This window comes from Aspergillus ibericus (assembly GCF_003184845.1).
Source record: "Aspergillus ibericus CBS 121593 unplaced genomic scaffold BO80scaffold_3, whole genome shotgun sequence".
NCBI lineage: Eukaryota > Fungi > Ascomycota > Eurotiomycetes > Eurotiales > Aspergillaceae > Aspergillus > Aspergillus ibericus.
Genome location: NW_020292101.1, coordinates 1,013,393 through 1,033,210, shown reverse-complemented (window position 1 = coordinate 1,033,210; position 19,818 = coordinate 1,013,393). Strand labels below are relative to the sequence as shown.

General features: G+C 54.4%; 11 protein-coding genes across 11 annotated transcripts; 5 read left to right on the top strand and 6 right to left on the bottom strand.

The window, feature by feature from the left end:
- The first annotated feature begins 526 nt into the window (after positions 1-526).
- On the top strand, positions 527-2,701 carry BO80DRAFT_421555 (choline transporter). Its single transcript, XM_025718632.1, has 4 exons — positions 527-1,048; positions 1,113-1,159; positions 1,207-1,286; positions 1,338-2,701. The coding sequence occupies exons 1-4, from the start codon at positions 851-853 to the stop codon at positions 2,588-2,590; spliced, it is 1,578 nt and encodes a 525-aa protein (XP_025579863.1). The 5' UTR covers positions 527-850; the 3' UTR covers positions 2,591-2,701.
- Positions 2,702-3,377: 676 nt separating this feature from the next.
- On the bottom strand, positions 3,378-4,870 carry BO80DRAFT_461378 (uncharacterized protein). The gene is made up of 5 exons (XM_025722445.1): positions 4,707-4,870; positions 4,616-4,646; positions 4,449-4,562; positions 3,890-4,388; positions 3,378-3,827 (listed from the first exon to the last, which is right to left on the bottom strand). Exons 1-5 carry the CDS (start codon positions 4,786-4,788, stop codon positions 3,519-3,521), a joined length of 1,035 nt encoding a protein of 344 aa, XP_025579862.1. The 5' UTR covers positions 4,789-4,870; the 3' UTR covers positions 3,378-3,518.
- Positions 4,871-5,705: 835 nt separating this feature from the next.
- On the bottom strand, positions 5,706-6,752 carry BO80DRAFT_345244 (2-hydroxyacid dehydrogenase; the record flags this gene model as incomplete). The annotated part of the gene is made up of 1 exon (XM_025715315.1): positions 5,706-6,752. One exon carries the CDS (start codon positions 6,750-6,752, stop codon positions 5,706-5,708), a length of 1,047 nt encoding a protein of 348 aa, XP_025579861.1.
- A 1,081-nt stretch (positions 6,753-7,833) lies between these two features.
- Positions 7,834-9,496, top strand: BO80DRAFT_138778 (fatty acid desaturase). The gene is made up of 3 exons (XM_025713665.1): positions 7,834-8,019; positions 8,080-8,930; positions 9,033-9,496. Exons 1-3 carry the CDS (start codon positions 7,914-7,916, stop codon positions 9,342-9,344), a joined length of 1,269 nt encoding a protein of 422 aa, XP_025579860.1. The 5' UTR covers positions 7,834-7,913; the 3' UTR covers positions 9,345-9,496.
- Positions 9,261-11,122, bottom strand: BO80DRAFT_373119 (glycosyltransferase family 4 protein; the record flags this gene model as incomplete). The annotated part of the gene is made up of 2 exons (XM_025716549.1): positions 9,261-9,747; positions 9,787-11,122. The coding sequence occupies 2 exons, from the start codon at positions 11,120-11,122 to the stop codon at positions 9,593-9,595; spliced, it is 1,491 nt and encodes a 496-aa protein (XP_025579859.1). The 3' UTR covers positions 9,261-9,592.
- A 516-nt stretch (positions 11,123-11,638) lies between these two features.
- Positions 11,639-13,482, top strand: ugd1 (UDP-glucose dehydrogenase; the record flags this gene model as incomplete). The annotated part of the gene is made up of 2 exons (XM_025715339.1): positions 11,639-12,301; positions 12,346-13,482. 2 exons carry the CDS (start codon positions 11,639-11,641, stop codon positions 13,480-13,482), a joined length of 1,800 nt encoding a protein of 599 aa, XP_025579858.1.
- A 142-nt stretch (positions 13,483-13,624) lies between these two features.
- On the bottom strand, positions 13,625-14,811 carry BO80DRAFT_490549 (glutathione S-transferase; the record flags this gene model as incomplete). The annotated part of the gene is made up of 3 exons (XM_025723642.1): positions 14,488-14,811; positions 14,046-14,434; positions 13,625-13,971 (listed from the first exon to the last, which is right to left on the bottom strand). Exons 1-3 carry the CDS (start codon positions 14,526-14,528, stop codon positions 13,625-13,627), a joined length of 777 nt encoding a protein of 258 aa, XP_025579857.1. The 5' UTR covers positions 14,529-14,811.
- Positions 14,812-14,865: 54 nt separating this feature from the next.
- BO80DRAFT_461372 (NADH:ubiquinone oxidoreductase 6.6kD subunit) lies at positions 14,866-15,397 on the top strand (the record flags this gene model as incomplete). Its single annotated transcript, XM_025722444.1, has 4 exons — positions 14,866-15,034; positions 15,083-15,118; positions 15,175-15,290; positions 15,344-15,397. Exons 1-4 carry the CDS (start codon positions 15,016-15,018, stop codon positions 15,395-15,397), a joined length of 225 nt encoding a protein of 74 aa, XP_025579856.1. The 5' UTR covers positions 14,866-15,015.
- Positions 15,398-15,835: 438 nt separating this feature from the next.
- On the bottom strand, positions 15,836-16,444 carry BO80DRAFT_318842 (SAP18 family protein; the record flags this gene model as incomplete). Its single annotated transcript, XM_025715100.1, has 1 exon — positions 15,836-16,444. A coding segment is annotated over one exon (609 nt), but the record flags the coding sequence as incomplete, so codon positions are not given.
- A 293-nt stretch (positions 16,445-16,737) lies between these two features.
- Positions 16,738-18,222, top strand: BO80DRAFT_398140 (mRNA splicing protein PRP18). The gene is made up of 2 exons (XM_025717417.1): positions 16,738-17,640; positions 17,687-18,222. Exons 1-2 carry the CDS (start codon positions 16,748-16,750, stop codon positions 17,877-17,879), a joined length of 1,086 nt encoding a protein of 361 aa, XP_025579854.1. The 5' UTR covers positions 16,738-16,747; the 3' UTR covers positions 17,880-18,222.
- On the bottom strand, positions 18,138-19,319 carry BO80DRAFT_451836 (kinase-like protein; the record flags this gene model as incomplete). The annotated part of the gene is made up of 5 exons (XM_025721901.1): positions 18,138-18,279; positions 18,328-18,485; positions 18,561-18,779; positions 18,821-19,109; positions 19,180-19,319. 5 exons carry the CDS (start codon positions 19,317-19,319, stop codon positions 18,138-18,140), a joined length of 948 nt encoding a protein of 315 aa, XP_025579853.1.
- Between the last annotated feature and the right edge of the window lie 499 nt (positions 19,320-19,818).

Sequence of the window (19,818 nt, the reverse complement as noted above, 5' to 3'; positions counted from 1 at the left end):
TGCCTGCTTTAGAAGCTGACGTGATCGAGACACCCAATAAGAGATCAGCAAGGGATGGCAACGGAAATCGCAGAAGAATAGAAACTGGAATTGTGAACGGACGGCATGGTTCCCTGTCTGCTCAAACAAGTGGTGCCCATTTTCTGGTCAAGCTTCCACGGTTCAGTCTGGGGTCGGGTGAAGGTTGGAGTCGAGCCACCAGACGATCGCATACCACAAGCTCAGTGTCAGTGAAGTGTAAGTGGGTTGACGTCTAATTAAGAGTTGCGGGGTGATTATCATGAAGATATCAGTTCTTCATGCAAGCAAGATCGCGAGATCCTGGCCCTGGTGCATCCTCCAGGGCCATCGATAAGGTCCCTTGCTCCGTATAATCGTAGTATCTGGTTCTGGGACATGCGTGCCGAACACCGGGGAACGATGGATGCTGTCGATCCCTGCTCTCCTCGACCGGGCAAAGTCCATATCCATGCAATTTCCATCGCACGAATAAACTTTCAACTCCGACGACTAGAGAAGAACTAGACAGGAACTAAAAAGCCGGCCCATCCACGATCCGATATTCTCACCCGTCGTTTGCACCGGTCCTCTTGGCCTCCGATCGCGCGGTGTTAGCGACAAGCGGACACGCCGTCCTTGCTCCTTGGTCGTACGATCGAGACAGCGTCGCCAATAAACCGCCAGAATCCCTGAACTCATTTAATTGATGGGTTAGGTTCTGAGGCGAGCATTTAATCGTGCCTTAGCTCGGAAAATTTCGACCGGCGCTCCTGGCCGATCTTTAATAGTCCCTCCACCCCTCCTTGCTATCGATCTATGCGTTTCTGCTGAAGGTTGAAACGACAGCACGATGGAGTTCCAGCACGAGCCCAAGCAACATGTCGATCCCGTCGTGGCCGACTCACATTCGGACAGTCCGTCATCAGTGACGGCGCCTATCAACGCCTCCGGCCACAAGCAGGAGCTTGATCGCAATTTTGGCTTTATCAACATCTGTGGCTTGGCCCTGACTAGTGGAAATACCTGGATCGCTCTAGGTGGAAGTATCGTGAGTTCCCGAGTTGTCACATAGTGTTTGCCACCCGTGACATCCAATCACTGACATTTGCTAGGTCACGGCCATCTATGATGGAGGCCCGCCAGGTGTGATCTATGAGATGTACGTCAATACCCTGTGTGCAAGGATTGGTGCTGATAATATCATAGGATCGCAGCCTCAGTCTTCTACTGGTTCATCGCGGCGTCCCTCGCTGAGCTGGCCTCATCCATGCCATCGTCTGGTGGAGGTACGTCTTCTTGTTCATAAGTTCCAGGACATGACTGATTCACAATTGCAGTGTATCACTGGGCTTCTATCACGGCAGGAAAATATGGTCGTGTCTGCGGCTTCTTCGCCGGCTGGTGGAACTTCCTGGCTTGGATCTTCGGTGCTGCCTCGACGACTCAGATTCTCGGCACGCAGGTCGTATCTGCATACGCTCTGTTTCATCCTGAATATGTCATTGAGCGCTGGCATGTGTTCATTGCCTACCTGATTTGCTCCATCGCCTGTTGCTTGTTGGTCGCATTCGCCAACCGCGCCCTGCCTATGGTGGAATCCCTAGGCGGATTCCTGGTCGTCGGCGGCTTTCTTGTCACCGTCATCGTCTGTGCCGTGATGCCCCATGTCAACGGACAGCCCTACGCCTCCAACGATTTTGTCTGGCGCGATTGGCTCAACGAGGCTGGATATAGCAGCGATGGCTTCGTCTTTTGCCTGGGAATGCTCAATGGCGCCTTTGCCGTCGGCACGCCTGATGTCATCTCTCATCTGGCCGAGGAGGTTCCCAACCCGGGAAAGAACATTCCCCTGGGCATGCTGGCCCAATATGTCATGGGTTTCTTCACTGCTCTTCTTTACTGCATCGTGATCTTCTACGGCATCACGGACCTGGATGCCGTTCTCGAAGCCCCCTACCTCTTCCCTCTGACCGAGATCTACCTCCAGATCACCGGCTCTCGGGGTGGCTCTCTCGGTCTGATCATCGTCTCCATACTGCCTCTCTTTGTTGCCATTGTCGGCTGCTATCTCACCTCGAGTCGTGTGCTGTGGACGCTGGCCCGTGACGGTGCCACGCCCTTCAGCCGCTCCCTGGGTCAGGTCAACCATACATTCAAGAACCCCCTCAACTCCGTCCTTTTCTGCGGCGTCATTGTTATCGTCCTTGGCTGCATTTACGTCGGCAACTCGACCGCATTCAGCGCCTTTGTCAGCTCCTTTGTCGTTCTGACCACCCTCTCCTACCTCACTGCCGTTCTCCCACACTTGCTTCGTGGCCGACAGGGCGTCCGCCGGGGCTGGTTCTGGATGGGTGGCATCACTGGGTACATTGTCAACATCATCACCTGTCTGTACATGATCGTATTCATCGTGATCTTTGTTTTCCCCTTTTCGATGCCCGTGGATGCGGAAACGATGAACTACACGTGTCTGATCACGGGTGGCTTCACCATCTTCATCACGCTGTTCTGGTTCATTCGTCAGGGCAGCTATACCGGGCCGAAGGCGGTTGAGCTCGAGAGTAATGTGTTGGCGAAGGATGCGATGTAATGCATTGCCGAATGGTGTTCGTATAGTATATGGCAGTGATCTAATAGCCATGCCTAATGGTATTGTTTAGTGTTAGTATAGATACTCAAAAGCATTTGTTATACCCTTTCACGATCGCCAATCATACCGTAAATAAACCTTGGTGAGACTAACATGATAACCCCCATCCAGTATGTAACTCTGCAGCGAACTGAAGAATCGTCGAAATCGCTTATTCTAAATAGACGGTCTGAAGTCAGGCGATGCATATGTGGTAAGACTGCTTCAGAAGTTACCAAAGATGGGCTGTCATGCTTGTGGTGGCTCACGCGGTGAGAACATGCTTTGCTTTCTTTGTTATGCTCAGTAGCTTTCTTTGTCTTCGGAAAGGAGAGGACCTAAGATTTGGATTTTCCCGCTATACCATGCCTTTCGATCACAGCACCACTAGAATTGTTCTGGTGTGTGCAACGATGCTAATCCTGATGTCGGACTGCCCAACCCTGGGATAAATCGGGGGACCTGGTTGGAGGAGCGCCTGGGTCTGTTCGCTCGTCCAGAGTGGAGGTGCATTTGACCAGGCGTGGTAAAGGGGCTGCTGAGGTGGGCATTTAAAGGTAGCTTGGTAAGACTAGAGAAACTAAAGCGGCTCGAGTCTAGATAACTATCAGTGTATAAAGTAAAGAGCTGAGAGAGTTGTAGGTAGAATGGGGTGTCTGGATGAGAGTGGCTGCCTTTGCCGCCGGGCCGCCATCGCTAACGCATAGCGTAAGCAGACCAACGAATCTGGAGCCCAAGTTAGAGTAGAGAAACTTGAAAAGTGTCATAATCCAATGTCTAAGCATCAGATATGACACCTATCAATCACATATGATCTTGTAGATAACATCCACGCTATATCATAGCCGATCTAAGAAAGAATACCCGATACCATCTCTTGTCTTTACGACTATAGCTCATCGTGTCCTCCAAGATCAAAAAGATTATCATCTTCACGCTGGAAAGCCGGATCATCAAGCTGTAGCTTGGCTCTCCGCGCGGTCCCGATGGCGGCCACATAAAATGGGTCAATCTCAGCCCGAAGCAGTGACCTCCAGTTCTCCGGGAGAGCATGGTACACAGCCTGTTCCAGCGCGAACATCTCTGTCTCGGATGCTTCTCCGCTCAAAATGACTGCTCGGAGATCCTCGCCCATGGAGGATGGGATTTTCTTCTCGATAAATTTTTGAAAGAATTCTGATAATTCCTGAGAGTCGGACTAGCCACCGGATCAGCTGAAGTTCACGAGAAACACAGTGTATCAGTGGATGGGCTGTTTACCTGTCCTCCACCTTCACCATGCGCGTAAGCACTCATGTTGTACGTCGCATGTTGCTCTTCATTAATATCAACCGCATAGTCAGCGACATAACTCACCCATAGGTTTACTAGACCGTCGCAATTGAGGTCCACAAAAAAGATACAATTATCTTCGTTGAGCAAAATACAGCCTTCAGGGTGACCGAACGCTGCACACGTGTTCAGCCCATATGCACGACGTACAGCATCAAGATAACGGCTAGCGTGCCAGATAAATTGCATTGAGGTCGCTTCAAGGGCTGTGTGTTTGAGGTGATATTCGGCGATGGAGTCGAGACCAACTGGGATCCCCAGCGCTGTGATATTGATAGGTCGATGGAGATACTGAGCTGCTTGGTCCTGCGCCTGTTGAAGAAGAGATGTGATCAAATCTGCCTTGTCGGACGGGTAGCTAAGCGCACTCTCAGGAGCTGGCACCCAAGTATCATCCTCCTTAATATGCAGTCTACCTGCAATATAGCTACCACCAATTATTTTATGTCAGTGTCCATATGCTGCGCTAGGTGATGTCGTTACTAACGCCCTTCTCGCAGAATCAGCGAGTAGCTGCTTCATATGCTCCTGGTATGCTGAAGGTCCTTCTATCTTGACGAGCGGTATTGCTTGATCGTCTCCATTTACATAGGCTGCTGTGCTGCTCAAGGTGTTAGATCTGCTTGATTCGCTGAGGCTGGCCTGCGTACCTACATATACGTTGGTCCGAGGTTGACTCCTAAGGCTGCGTTGTCGCCGATTGTCAGTTTCTCAATAAGGTGACTGAAGAGATAGCATTACTCACGATATCCATTAGAGGCCACACTGCAGACTACCAACTGCAGAACAAGACATAGCAGAGTCACCAACTCAAGACATTCTACCATCTTTGCCGGCTAATAAAATATGCCAGATGCCGAAGTACGAGAATGTCGATAATACTCGGGAAAGAGTACAGGACATAGAAACATAAGACCAAGGTAGGTGAGGTGGATGGTAGGCAGAAGTGACTGGTGTGGAGACGAACCAGGCCAGTGATTCCAAATCTTCCACAGCTTTGTTGACACCTGACCAGGGGTAACGGCCATGGCCGGAATTTGAGCCAGGCTTCGGAATGAGTTTCTGGACTAGTCACACAGAAGTCTTCGGAAGCTGCTGCTATACCACCAGCCTCACTTCTGTCATACCGTAGTACCTGAATCCGCCTAGCCGCAGGTTCGTGCTCCATGCACTCCGGAATAAAACCAGCTGGTTCCTGGCATAACTGCATACTGACGGGGATGCAACACCTTGGAACTTGGAAGACTGAAATCCAAGCTCAGGGGTTTGTGCCAGCCTACACCCTTCTTTGTTCCGCGCGGCCCTTTTCGGACTAGTTGCTTATAGGTACTTAGAGGTATAGAGCGGAAAACTACACCTGATTCCACAAAACACTTGATTTAACAACGGATGGATGTGGAATGACCAAGGGGAACCCTCTACGAATTCCTTGCAGATACTGAACCCTGCCAGCCAACGCAATTGATCAGAGCATTCGAACAATATCACTTTGGGCTGCAACCGGGATATAAATACTACCGCATATCAGTCAAAAGACGACTCAGCTCTGCATGAGACCGGAAGGTATGATCATGTCAATTGCTACTGTGAAGATGACTTGGAAGGTGTTATCTGTGAATAGAAGATGCAAACCGGCCGAGATTATCGACTTGCAAGAAAGCTAATGCTCCGTAGATTAATATCGTATGTGTACCAACCCCTTATCTTCAGCATCCAAGAGCATCATATATCCTAGTGAACTCCACTACAACCTCACCGGCTCCTTATCCCCCTCGACCAACAAATGCCCCTCCCTCACCAACGAATTCCGACACGACCTCTTTTTCACAAAATCCTCCAAATTCCCCAACGTCACCTGGGCAATCTCACTCAACGCCTCCCGTGTAAAAAACGCCTGATGCCCACACACCAACACATTCGGAAACGTCATCAACCGCATCAACGTATCATCATGAATAATCTCCGCCGAATGATCATTATAAAACAGATCCCCTTCCTCCTCATACACATCCAACGCCAACCCCCCCAACCGCCCCTCCTTCAACGCCTCCACCGCATCCCGGGTATGCACCAAACCACCCCGGGAGGTATTCACCACCAACGCCCCCCTCTTCAACTTTCCCAAACTCCCCTTGTTGATAATATGCCTCGTCCCCTCCGTCAACGGACAATGCAAACTCACAATATCACTCCGTCCCAACAACTCCTCCAACCCCACATACTCGCCCCCTAACTCCGTGAACTCGACACCCCCATACGGGTCCGACCCCAACAGCGTACATCCAAAACCCTTCATAATCCTCGCAAACGCCATCCCGATCCGTCCCAGCCCAACCACCCCCACCGTCTTCTTATAGAGCGTGGCGCCGAGAAACCCCTCGAGATTGAAATTGCCCTCCCGGACGCGGTTGTATGCGCGGTGGGTTTTCCGATTCAGGGTTTGGATCAGGGCGACGGCGAACTCGGCGACCGCTTCGGGGGAATAGCTGGGGACATTGGCGACGAAGAACCCGAGGGATTCGGCCAGCGGGAGGTCGATGTTGTTGTAGCCGGCGCAGCGGAGGAGGATGGCGCGGACGCCGTAGCCGTGCAGGGCGTGCAGGACGGGAGCGTCGAGTGTGTCGTTGACGAAGACGCAGATGGCGGTGCTGGTGCGGGCGAGGGAGACGGTCGTGGAGGTGAGGGCGAAGGGGTGGGTGGTGATGGTGCAGAGGGGGGGGTTGAAGGTTTGGAGGGTTTGAGTGAAGTAGTGTGCGTCGTAGGATTTGGCGGAGAAGAGGGTGAGTTCCATTTTGGTAATGATTATGCTTTGGCTGGTGGAAGAGAAGTTGGCATGTGAGGTGATGTGAGGTTGATGAGGGGTGATACATGTAGGACTGAGGGGATGGATGACGTAGTAGATCTGGGGTGTAACTTTGTCGGAGCATCTGAGGTTGGTCGTACATTTCCTCCGGGACTGTGTACGGGAATTTACCGGGCCAATTAATTGAAGTAGGAGTGATTGGTGCAGGCTTGATATCGATGCAATGGTAGGTTGTGTGCATGTCATGCTCGGGATCAGTCAGGCAGAATTCAAATCGGTGGTTTGACTGTTATATTGTTTCAGGGGAAACCCCGTGAGTGAGCTTAATTCAGCCCTAACGCATATTCCAACCGTGTCAAATGATTCCTGTAGTGGAAGTTCGATTGTATCGCTGGTCTTGATTTGGACCTTTCATGATGCTGTTCAATCATAGTGATGTTCTGCTAATTTGCCCGGAGAGCTTGCAGTATCATCTAGGCTTCCTGCAATTCAACTATTTTCACCACGATCATGCACTACTACATTGTCTGATCGCACATTGGATCCTCTGAATGGAACAGGACTCGTAGTCCTAGTAGAGTATGTAGATGAGCTGTACGGAGTAGCCGGCCAATGATCGGCCGGACAAGCTATATCGGGACTTGCCGGTTTCGGAAAAGTGACGCCCGTTCCCGCGCCAAGTGGGCATCTCCAATGCCTGGAATCTGGAGTCCTGTCCCTGAGGATGGATCGAGTATTGTACTTACATAGTGGTATTCGGGCTGAAAACGCTCAAGAAATAATGATCTGAATTCTGAAGGTAGCGAGATCTGATCGTGGATGCTACTCGTCACCGATCGGCCACCCCACCAAAGTCTCTGCACCGTCAGAACATCAGAACCACGCAGCGATTACGATATCAGCGCACTAAGCGACCGTGGAAGTCAGCATGGCCTGATACCTCGACCTGCAGCCGTTGCGGAAGTCCGGATGCTTGACCTCAGGCTTTGGAGGCTGGAGCTGCCTGAAGTGGACACCTCGACTGTCAGCGAGACAGCGACCGGTCCCACCCCCTTTTCTCCGGTTCGTTAAAGCTTGTTCGATTGTCACCTCCAACAGGATTTTGGGCCAGAACCTCATTCGTTTCCCGTCGTCTGCCCTCCTCTCGCCATGGACCCCTCCACATTTATCGATCCGTACCTGACACCGCCCGATCGGCTGGTGCTCGATAACCTGCTGAAAGATAGCCAGGCACCCCCCAAAAAGGGGAGATCAAGTAGATACCCACCGCCTTACCGCGCCGCTGCTTTTCCGAGATCATGCTAACAGCTCTCAGCGGCTGGGACACAAACAAGCTCCGATGCCGATGCGACCATCAGCCAACTGGAGGCCTTCAATGACCCCCAGCATGCCGAGTTTGTCCCCACGGTCTGGTTCTTCTGGGACCTGAAAGATGTCAAGCTGCATCCTCTCCTGGATCAATGGGTGCTGCAGCCCTATATCAAAGCTGCACGGTCCATCGTCCGCGTGGAAACCGACGTGGTCATGCTCACGCATCTCCTCCTCTACTTTGCCACCTCGATCCCCAGTGCGATTTATCTCTACCGCAACTTCCACTGGGTCCATGGCGTCCTCCACTGGCTCATGCAATCCTGGTACGTGGGTACCTATACCCTGATGATGCACCAGCACATCCACATGGGTGGCATCCTGAAAAAGCGCCTCTGGTGGTGGTTCGACCTGCTGTTCCCCTACATCACGGACCCGTTGATGGGCCACACCTGGAACTCCTATTACTACCACCACGTCAAGCACCATCACGTCGAAGGCAACGGACCCGAGGACCTGTCCTCGACCATCCGGTATCAGCGCGACAGCCTAGCCGATTTCGCCTGCTACGTCGGCCGCTTCTACCTCTTCATCTGGCTGGAGCTGCCCACCTACTTCCTACGCAAGGGCAAGGTCTACTTTGCCCTCAAGGCCGCGTTCTGGGAGATTGGCAGCTACGTGATGATGTACCTGATGTGGAACTACGTCAGCTGGCGGGCCACGCTGTTCGTGTTCCTTCTTCCGTTCCTGCAGCTACGCGTCGGCCTCATGGTGGGCAACTGGGGCCAGCATGCCTTTGTCGATGAGACGGACCCGAACTCGGACTTTCGCTCGAGTATCACCCTGATTGATGTAGCGGTATGCCTTTCCTCCCCTCCCTTTTTACCCCTTCTGTTATTTTATCTCTGCTGTTCCACCGCACCTCTTTATCTATCTCTAAACTTACCATTGGCAAATTAGAGCAACCGCTTCTGCTACAACGACGGCTACCACACCTCCCACCACCTGAACCCCCGTCGCCACTGGCGCGACCACCCCGTGGCCTTCCTCCGTCAAAAAGACCGCTACGCCACGGAACACGCCCTCGTGTTCCGCAACATCGACTACATCATGATCACGGTGCGTCTGATGCGCAAGGACTATCGCTACCTAGCCAAGTGTCTGGTCCCGATGGGTGACCAGATCGGCATGACGGAGGATGAGTTGGCGGAGATGTTGCGGCGGAAGACTCGCCGGTTTAGTGAGGAGGAGATTCAGCGGAAGTTTAGTTGAGGGGGGGTGATATAGTATGTTTTGTTTGCTGATGGTGTTGGTTGATACTATCGTGGCTGATGAGTCTAATGGTGGTTTTTTTAGATAAATATCTTGTCTTGCATATAGATGCGCGCGCGTGTGGAGATAGACAGACAGCGGCGCTGTTGCAGATGCATATACGCTAATCTATACCTCATCTAATCTCGTCTATGCCACGCCCGAAAACAAACAATACTAAAAACAGGAAGCAGATCTAGGGAGAAGGACTAAGCAGGAATCAACCGTCCGAGGAGGGGAATCCTCCGCAACAACCTCGGCACCATGCGCTGCCCATGCACAATCAACGGCACCACCGCCACCACCCACATGGCATACACGACCCCCACCGCAAGCCCCAGTCGAATCCTCTCCCCGATTGACACTCTTCCACCACCACCACCACCACCACCACCACCACCACCACCACGCCCCTCCAACAACGCCGTCTCACTCCCCACCTCCCCCTCCCTCTCCACCACGCTCCTCTCCACCGCCTCCGCCATCCGCCCCGCCACCCGCCGATGAATCTTCTCCCAGGTCATCTCCTCCGCATACTGGCGCGCCCCAACCCCCAACTTGGCCCTCAACCGCTCATCCCTCACCACTTCCCCCACCAACCCCGCAAACACCTCCACCTCTCCCGGCGGCACCAAATACCCCGTTTCCTGATTCCGGACGATATCCGACGGACCGCCCTGATCGCGCGCGATGACGGGTAATCCACTCGCCATGGCCTCCAGCACGACTAACCCGAACGTCTCGGTGATCGAGCAATGCAGGAATACGTCCGCGGAGGCGTATGCGCGGGCGAGATCGATCCCTGTTAAGAAGCCGAGGAATATGACGTGGTCTTTGAGGATTGGGGTGGAGAAGAGGGTTTGGATGCGGGATGTGACGGTTGGGTTGGGGTTGCCGCCGACGATGATTAGTTTGAAGGGGGGTGGTTTGCTGTTGGTGGTGGTGGTGGTGGTGGTGGTGGTGAGAAGGGCAGTGATGGTGGCGGCGAGGAATTCGAAGCCCTTCTCTGGGGCGAGACGGCAGACGGTGAGGAGGATGGTTTCGCCGTTGGGGGCGAGGGATTGGCGGAGGGATGGGGCGCGGTGGGAGGGGTGGAAGAGGGTGGTGTCGACGCCGCGGCCGAGTCGGTAGGTGCGGGAGAGGGGCGTGTGGGTGGTTTGGAGGTAGGTGAGGACGGCGCTGCAGGGGTAGAAGATGGTGTGGATGGCCGGGTGGGTGAAGAGGTAGCCTTGGACGGTGGCGAGGAGCCAGACGGCGAAGTTGGCCAGGAAGGGTGGGAAGATGATCTCGCTGTAGGAGGAGAGGTCGGTTTGGAAGTTCAAGAGGGTGGGTGGGGGGTGGTGCAGTTGGCGGAGCTGGAGGAGGACTTGGAAGCCTAATGAGGCGGGGCTGGCGATGTAGATCAGGTCCGGTTGGAAGGTGGGCATGAAGATGTCGTTGACCAGGTGGAAGGGGTAGACCAGGGAGAGGTCGGGGTTGTAGGGCAGGGGATAGCCTGGCAGACGGAGGGTTTGTTGTTCACTTGGTGGTGGTGATGATGATGATGATGATGAGGATGCACCAGCAAAGTCCGGCGCAACCACGACCAGGTCGACGCCATTGCGGCGGAGATATTCGATCAGTTTGCCCGTGGTGCGACTGACGCCATTGACGGGCCCCAGTGACTCGGTGGTCAGGAGAATCCTCTTGCCTTTGAGGATGCTGGGAAAGTCCTCCGATGGGGGATTGAAGGGCGGCATGGCGATGATCGATGGCAGCCATGGCCGACACTGCGCCAACGCACGTACTTATGCTGCTACATGATGACTGTAAATGAAACGGTCTGGCTGTGTGTGCATCTCAAATGACCCATGGTGAAGGTGCCGCAACGCAGAAATGAGAGTTGCAGGGTAATTCGTGTCGCAAAGCTGGACGGAGGCACGTGGGCCGGGCAGAATGTCTCTGTCGTCGACGGGAGGGCAACACAAACCTCCTGCATCCCCCGAGACTTGACCCAGTGGCAGTCCGTGCCGCCCCCCGCGTGCATCAACCCATGCAGCTCTGTGGCATCCGATTGCTGGCCGTGGCGATCCCGAGCTCATGGGTTGCTTATCACGTTTGCTCAACGGCATGCGGGCAGGGCGCGCGACCCCCAGCGCTTATCTGGTGCGGTGCCAGGTACGGAGCAGAGGCTTATACCCCCCTCTTCCCTGCCCCTCCGGCACCTATGTGTGAGTTGAATTTGCCCGGACGGTTACACGAGTAGGTCTGTCGCTATGGATCTCGCTTCTTCGCCACGGAGTTCTCTTGAATGGAGTCTGGATGACAGTTCAACATGTCCGACCACCCCTGCGTCGAGTCCGCTGTTTCGCGCCGCGAAGGTGGACGATGTATCGCATTCCTCACCTGATGCAGTGTTCTCAGACGACCGCGTGAAGAGCATTTGTGTAGTGGGTGCAGGATATGTCGGTAGGTTTGGATGCATACTTCAGCTTCGCACTACTAACTCTACAGGCGGACCGACGGCTGCGATTCTCGCCCTGTACAATCCATCGGTTGAAGTGACCGTGCTGGACCGGGATCCGCGTCGTATTCAGGGCTGGAAATCGTCCCATCTGCCGGTGCATGAGCCGAGCTTGTACAATGTGGTACGGGCTACGCGCGATGGTTCGGACATGGCGAATGCAAACGAGGCATTTTCGAAGCGACAGCCCAATCTGTTCTTCACGTGCGACTCGATGACCATCGCCCAGGCCGACATGGTCTTTCTAGCGGTGAACACGCCCACCAAGACATTCGGTCTGGGCGCGGGCAGAGCCACCGACATGACTGCGGTCGACGGAGCCGTGCAGGAGATCGCCCTGCACGCGAAGCCAGGGGCGATTATCGTCGAGAAGAGCACCGTGCCGTGTGGGACGGCTGAGAGGGTGCGACAAACGGTATGCTGTGCCATGTTTACACCTGATCCGTTCTGACGGTCTAGCTATCTACCCTGCGCCCCGGCGTCCCGTTCGAAGTCCTCTCGAACCCCGAGTTTCTGTCCGAAGGCTCGGCTATTGAGAACCTCGTCAGCCCAGACCGCGTCCTCATCGGGTCCTCTGGGACCGCGTCGGGTCGTCGTGCTGCCCGCATGCTGGCGCATCTGTACACCTGGGTGCCACCCGCGCGGATCCTCCAGGTCAACGCCTGGTCATCGGAGCTGGCGAAACTCGTGGCCAACGCAATGCTGGCCCAGCGCATCAGCAGCATCAACTCGATCAGCGCCATCTGCGAGAAGACCGGCGCGGAAGTCGACCAGGTCGCGCGCGCCATCGGCATGGATGCACGGATCGGCTCGCAGTTCCTGAAAGCGGGAGTCGGATTCGGAGGGTCCTGTTTCCGCAAGGACATTGCCAGCCTAACCTACCTCGCCGAGTCGTTAGGCTTGGAGGAAGTCGCACACTACTGGCGCCAGGTCAACACGATGAACGAGTACCAGCGCGTACGGTTCGCGCGACGAGTCATCCAGCGCTTCGACGGCAACCTGACGGGCCGCAAGATCGCCGTGTTAGGGTTTGCATTCAAAAAAGACACCGGGGATACGCGCGAATCCCCCGTCGTCGACGTCATCCGACTCCTACTCGAGGAACGACCCGCGGAGATTGCCATCTTCGATCTCTACTGCCACGAGGAGGACATCCTCCGCGAACTCGAATCGGCCTGCGGCGCCGAGCTCGTCTCTACCAAGGTCACGATCCTCTCCGACCCGTACCTGGCTTGCTCGCAAGCCCACGCAGTCCTCGTGATGACAGACTGCGACCAGTTCAAGAACGGGCGCAAGCGAACCAGCTCCCGGTCTGATTCGGAGACGTACGAGAGTCTCGACGAGATGGTTTCCGCGCGCAAGGACGCGACGTGGGCGTTCCACGGGATGACCTTTCGACTGGCCCCGCAGGATGTCTGTGCGGGGGACTGCGCGGCGTGTCGGTCGTGGAGTCCACGAGTGGCTAGTGAGCCATTGGAATGGGCGCGGATTGCGTACCATCTGCAGGATCCGAAATGGGTGTTTGATGGGCGGGGATGTTTGGATGGGGGGGAATTGGAGAAGTTGGGGGTGGAGGTGGAGGCGATTGGAAGATGATACCCGATACAGTTGCATATTCAGTCTTTCTTCAGACATACTAAACGAATTAATACTATCACCATTCATACATACAGCATAACACGACACCACCCCCCTTCCCCCCAACACCCTCTTAAAATAGTACATAAAAAAAAAAGAATCACAAAGAAGCCTCAAACCCCCCATCCACCTCCTCCACCTTCCTCACCGCCCTCACATACGCCTCCTCCCCCTGCAACCGCTCCGCATACCCCTTCAGCAACGGAAACGTCTTCAAATCCACCCTCCCCGCCATGGCAATCACCGGAAAACTCATCATAATATCCGCGGCCGTCAACTCCGTCCCGCAGATATATTTGCCCCCACCGGGACTGGAACTGAGTTGTTGTTCCAGGAACTCTAGATGCGCGGTGATGTTGCGCGTGAGGAAGGCGGATTCGATTTGGCCTGCCACGAGACGAGGCAGGGGTTTGATGAAGAAGGGCATGCCGGGGGGGTTTTTCACCGCTATTATCGATAGTCATTAGTTCTCAATGGGATAATCAAGGGGAAAGGGAGGATAATGGGAGGGGGGAACGTACTATCCACAACCAACTGCATCACCAAAAACGGCATGAGACTCCCCTCCGCATAATGCATATAATACCGATACCGCATCCATTCCTCCGTCTCGCCGCCCACGACCCCCTCCTGGCCAGACTTATACCGCTCCGGGATCAGTGGTGTACTGGCGTTCGACCCGAAGTGGTCGAGGAGGTATTCAATAATCACGCCGGATTCGGCCAGGACCATGGGCTCGGTGGAGTTGGGGGCGTGGACGGTGAGCAGCGGGGATTTTCCTAATGGATGGATGGATTTTAGTTCCGGAGGGGCGAGCTTGTCGGGCCCGCGGTGGTAGATTTTCAGGTCGTAGGTTAGGTGGAGGGCTTCGAGGAGGAAGAGGATCCGGTGGGAGCGGGATTGGGAGAGCCTATTCCTTTTCTTAGTTTTGGAGATGGGGAGGGGGAGGGGGGGGGAGGGTACCAGTAGAGGGTCAGCTTGGTGCCTTTGTTGGGGTCGGTCATGGTGGTGATGTTCTTCTTCGTACGGAGTAGTGGTGGTGGTGTGGTGGTTGTAATGAGGGATGAGTTGGTGGATAAGATGGGTTGAACAGGTTGATAAGGTATAGGGGCAGTTAACCTAGGTATACGAGCCTAGACTGAATGTGATTGTGAGTTCTGCTCGCAACCTCGGATGTCTGAACGTGACGCCATGGTGGGGCGCCCATTTTTGCGATAGCACTGTAGTAAGTCAACTGAACGCAGAATTATGATGGATTATATGCGTGCAATGCTACCACAGTATAACTTGTTATCTTATCTGGTATCTAGCCGGTGTCTGGTTGTATCGCTGATGATGCATGTAGCATAACGCATAACTGCACTGTATAAATATGTAATGCATTGCTGACTCATCAATGCCATCAATGCCATCAAGGTCAATGTCGTATATCACCTGACAACCTCACTTCACATCCGCTCACCACCACATCAACCATCCACAACCGCAGCCATGGCCGGTCCCAGCAAGTGTACGTCCCCTCCCCAATGCTTCTCTGCAACAATACTAACCATCCCAGCCCTGATCCTTGATCCGGCCCTCCAGAAATACTACGGTCCGTCCTGATCCACCAATGAGACTCGTCGCATTCCTCGAAACTAATCCCAGCAGACCTCACTGCCAACCGCTACAAGTACTTTCGCTGGATGCCGCGTCATGCCTGGTTCTCGTTCCTCTATATGGCTTTGATCCCGGGTACGCTGGGCTATGTGGCGTACAAGACTGATGTATGTATCCCCTGGGTTCGTGGGCAGTCGAGGTGGCTAGGCTAACCATGTAGGGTCTGTACAACTTGCGCGGAAAGCGTAGAGGCGATCCCATCGTGGAGTTTTAGTCTCTCTGATCCTGCAGGAAGAAAGGTTCAGGGTGATGGATCAGGCTGAATATGTACCTACTACTACTACCACCATTATACCGCGGAAGTTTCGTTCATTTACCATTTTCATTGTCGAGCCGTTTCACTCTACCGGTACATTCATCGTAGGTAGCTGCCGGGTATCCTCAACTCCTAACATAACAACAACAACAACAAAAGGAAGAAGGGGAGACATGTAAACTAATACGGCGCCCATCCCCTCCTCCCCCCTCTCCCTCCACCACCACCAGCTCTATCCCCTCCACTCCCCTCCGGCACACGTTCCCCCCGTCTCCAATCCCCCGGCGGAATCCTCTCCCCCCTCCCCCCTCTCATCCCCCCACGAAACCGTCCCCCTCCCTCCCCTCTCTCCCTCATATCCCCCGGAAACGCCCTCATCCCACCACCCATCGCCATCCCCCGTCCGGCATTCACCGGCGGCGCCACCGACCCATCCTCCAACGGAGGCAAAACCGCACAATCGACATAATCCCCAATAACGAACCTCGCCTCCTGCAACGTCTTCTCTGCATCATTTCCCTGAATCCGTATGCCCTTCCCTCCGCCCTGTGTCTCCTCGTCACCCTCATTCCCATACGAGGATCCTCCCCGCGGCCCAACAACTACACTCCCCAACTCCTTAGCCAAATACCGACCCCTCGCGTCGGGCCCCATCGTCGCGGCGCCCTTCGTGTCCGGGTAAATCAGCCGGAAGCACAGTCTCGTTCCGATCGGCGGATCGGGGAGAAGATTCGGCAGTGCGGAGGTCAAGAGCTGGGAGAGTTCGCGGAGGGTGCAGGATTGCCAGGTGTAGATTTGGAGGTGCGAGGGGAGGGTGTTGGTGGTGGTGGAGGGGGGTGGACTGCGCGTGCGGATCGCGTTGGGGCCGCTGGTAGGGCCGTTGTAGTGGCTGCCATAGGAGGAGGAGGAGGATTGAGGTGCAAAGTCGGAGAGGTGGTGGTAGTTGTTTAGGCGGTAGAAGAGCTTGAGGTGGAAGGGGGTGGTGGATTGGCGGTCGATCGTGGGGGGTGTTTTGGGAGGCATTTTGATAATTCTTGGAGGTAAGTAAGGGTCGTTTGGATTGAGTGAGGTGTGGTGTTAGTTCATTGCGGTGAGGTGGGGAGGGTGGTGGTTGATGTGAGATGGCGAGGGAGCTGGAGCAAGCTATGATTGGAATGGAGTGTTGGTTGATGCCGCAGGCGGAGGCGGCGCGGCAAGTTTGCCGGTCCGGACCTCGCTTTGCGACGTTGTTTCTAAACTCACTTGACACAACGACGCTATCGACTACTTTGTGTTCTTTTACTGAAAAGGGAGGGGGGAAATAGGAAAATGGATTTCGCTGCGTTAATGTCCAAGGAGATTTCCAAGGCAAAGCCCAAAGCTGACGCCCAGGATCCCTCCAAATCCAAATACACCCGTCGCGGCGACCTCGAGGCCGCCCGCATAGCTGCCTACAATGAAGAACAGGAGCGACTCAGTCGCGAACGCGAAGAACGGCTCGCTCAGAAACGCAAGCTCGAGGACGAAGAGGCTGAGCGCCGTCGAGAGCGTGAGGATAAGAAGCGCAAACTGGCTGAGGAGTCGCGGAAGAAGCGTGAAGAGGAGGAAGCAGCCCGTGAGCGAGAGCGAAGGAAGAGACTGGGATTGCCGGAATTGCCACCGACTGAGGCAGGAGATGATAAAGATGCGGACAAAGACGACGAGGAGGATATCCCTGAGGAGGACTTGTTGCAAAAGTTGCGCGAGTTGGAGGAGCCGGCCATATTATTCGGGGAGACACACAAGGGACGTCTACGACGGTATCGTCGATTGGTACAGCGGGCGTTGACACCGCAGCAGCAGTTGTCAGATGGTCCGATTCCCACGACGTTGGAGCTGGTGCCAGAGGTCGAGATGAAGATCCCCGAGAAGATGCCCAAGGACCTGGAGGGGAAGAAGTTCCTCTTCCGGCAGCTGGCGTCGTACTTTAACATGGTGCTGCGGGAGTGGGAGCTGGCCCTGGCGAAGCGAGATGTGTCGGTCAAGCAGAGCTTGCAGGGACGACAGGCCTACAATGCCATGGTGCAGTCGCGGGAGAATATGAAGCCGCTGTTTCGCAAGTTCGAAAAGGTCGAGATCGATGACGGAGTGCTGGAACATGTGGTGGAGATTGTGTCCAAGGCGCAGCAACGGCGATATGTCGATGCCAATGATGCTTATTTACGTTTGAGTATTGGAAAAGCGTATGTATCCTCCCTCATTTCTACCTGACCCAGCTAACATTCACAGTGCATGGCCCATTGGTGTAACCATGGTGGGTATCCACGAGCGATCCGCACGAGAGAAGCTGCATCAGAGCGATCAGCAGGCCCATATTCTGAGCGACGAGATTACTCGAAAGTACCTGCAGAGCATCAAGAGATGTCTGAGCTTTGCGCAGACGCGGTGGCCTCCAGATGACCAGTTGCAGATTATGGGCTAGTCAGGAAGTGGGGGGAAGTGTACGATTATGGCAGCTACCCTATACCCTTGTCCATGAAGACTGTGACAGCTCCTATTCTTTATATAGGCTATATTTCTGAAACTTGAACCTATTCAAGGAATGTCGCAATGCGCGTAAGGGGTCGAACCCTGTCCACACGAGTGAGAATCGTACCAAAGGTTGGAGAGTTGACTTGCTCGCGAAATCTATATCTTATGGTCACTCGGGCTTCCTCCCATGCCCCTCACCCCAGAACGATTACTCAACGCGTGCAAACCAAGGATGCTCCAAGGCCTCCTTCGCCGTGATCCGTTTCATCGGATTAATGTATGTCATCTTAGCCACCAAGTCCCTCAACTCGGGCTCCAGCCACATCCACTTCTCAACCGGCTCTCTAGGACTCTTCCCCCCAAAAGTGGTTAGTAATTCTAACAGGCGTTAAAAGTACGGGTTCTCATCGCCTAGATGCTCCAGAAACCGCTCTATGCCGTCGATATCTGCGAAATATGATAGATGGAGGCGGAGAATGTGACGCCACGAGTCGTCCGCGTTTAGTTGGTCGTCGGGCACGCGCAAGACAATCCGCTTGGTCATCACGTAGACGATCTGCGCACGGTATTAGCCAACGGAAACAGGTAAACAGGTGGTGTTATTTCAAAGGGGCGATCCAGCTGTACTGACCACGAGACCAAAAGAAAACACATCGGAGGTCTGGTTTTGAAAGGACCGCGCCCAGCTCTCGGGGCTTCGCCACATCGCATTGCCGCAGAGAGGTCCCTCTAGCCAACTTCCAGGCGGGACGACGACTGTATCCTCCAGGTCGGCAATCCGGACTTGATTGATGGCGAACTCTTGGCCTTCCGCAGCAGGCTCTGTGTAGTCGATGAGGATGTTGTTGGGCTTGATGTCTGTGCATGGGGTTAGCATGGGGGAGATTGCACGTAGGTGCGGCCAAACTTCCCATTATGTTGCATATCAATAGCGTGCATGTCGACGAGCCCTTGTAGTGCGCGCCGGAGGATCTGCTTCCTTGTGGCTATGGAGAGGCGTTTCTGGGCGAATTGGAGGAGATTGGTGTCGAGGAAGGGGTAGATGAATGCCTCAGACTCCCGGGCGGAATCAATGGCCGTGCGGATGTTGGGGGACGAAGCTAATTGTCTCTGCAGATCGAGCTGATAGTCCAATTCGCCGGGGACCATGTTCTTGATGACGTATTGCTTGCCCTCGGCGCTGGATGCAGGGTGATTATTTCATATTAGTATAACAACAGCTCCCGGGCCTTGGTAACCAGTGATCGCACCTCGCTCGATATACGTGTAACCCAGTCTGCCTCGCCTCCGTGAGCAGTTCTTCAATCCGGTAAGTCTGCCCGGAGTCCCCTTTGACGCTGGCGCCTTGAGTGAGTGGCACCTGGCGTAACTCGGCGAGGGTGGATGTCATGGATTGCTATCTAGGTTGGCGTGGAAGATATGAGTTTCGGACTGTAGAGAATGACAGTCTTAGCAACCATGATGGCCGCATTGATAGAAGACTTGAAATGTCGATGAGCTTTATGGGAGACTCAATCAGTTCATGCTCTCGATTCACTTCACGTCACGCCGCGCGCGCCTGGGCGGCCCATTGTACTACTCCGAGAACGGCTGAGTTACTGTCCAGTCACTGGCAAGGGCCTATATAATTGCAATAACCTCCGGTACGGGTAGATACAAACAAGTCTCAACAACAACAACAACAACAACAACAACAACAACAACAACAACAACAACAACAACAACAACAACAACCCCTATATCAAGACATGTACAGTTAGTTGCAGTGGCAGAGAGAGGAGAGGAGGTAAAGCAATGATTTAAGCACTGCGCTGCGCTGCCCGCCCGGGGCGATCCCCCGGCTGACTCGGGTACCTGGCCGCCGAGGCGCGCGGCGTGATGTGACGTGA

Coding starts and splice junctions, on each gene's coding strand:
- BO80DRAFT_421555 (XM_025718632.1), top strand. CDS start 851: ATGGAGTTCCAGCACGAGCCCAAGCAACATGTCGATCCCGTCGTGGCC. Junction 1,049..1,112: donor TCGCTCTAGGTGGAAGTATC/GTGAGTTCCCGA, acceptor GACATTTGCTAG/GTCACGGCCATCTATGATGG. Junction 1,287..1,337: donor CATGCCATCGTCTGGTGGAG/GTACGTCTTCTT, acceptor TCACAATTGCAG/TGTATCACTGGGCTTCTATC.
- BO80DRAFT_461378 (XM_025722445.1), bottom strand. CDS start 4,788: ATGGTAGAATGTCTTGAGTTGGTGACTCTGCTATGTCTTGTTCTGCAG. Junction 4,647..4,706: donor TGTGGCCTCTAATGGATATC/GTGAGTAATGCT, acceptor GCGACAACGCAG/CCTTAGGAGTCAACCTCGGA. Junction 3,828..3,889: donor ATGGTGAAGGTGGAGGACAG/GTAAACAGCCCA, acceptor TCCGGTGGCTAG/TCCGACTCTCAGGAATTATC.
- BO80DRAFT_138778 (XM_025713665.1), top strand. CDS start 7,914: ATGGACCCCTCCACATTTATCGATCCGTACCTGACACCGCCCGATCGG. Junction 8,020..8,079: donor CCCCAAAAAGGGGAGATCAA/GTAGATACCCAC, acceptor AACAGCTCTCAG/CGGCTGGGACACAAACAAGC. Junction 8,931..9,032: donor TCACCCTGATTGATGTAGCG/GTATGCCTTTCC, acceptor TTGGCAAATTAG/AGCAACCGCTTCTGCTACAA.
- BO80DRAFT_398140 (XM_025717417.1), top strand. CDS start 16,748: ATGGATTTCGCTGCGTTAATGTCCAAGGAGATTTCCAAGGCAAAGCCC. Junction 17,641..17,686: donor CGTTTGAGTATTGGAAAAGC/GTATGTATCCTC, acceptor TAACATTCACAG/TGCATGGCCCATTGGTGTAA.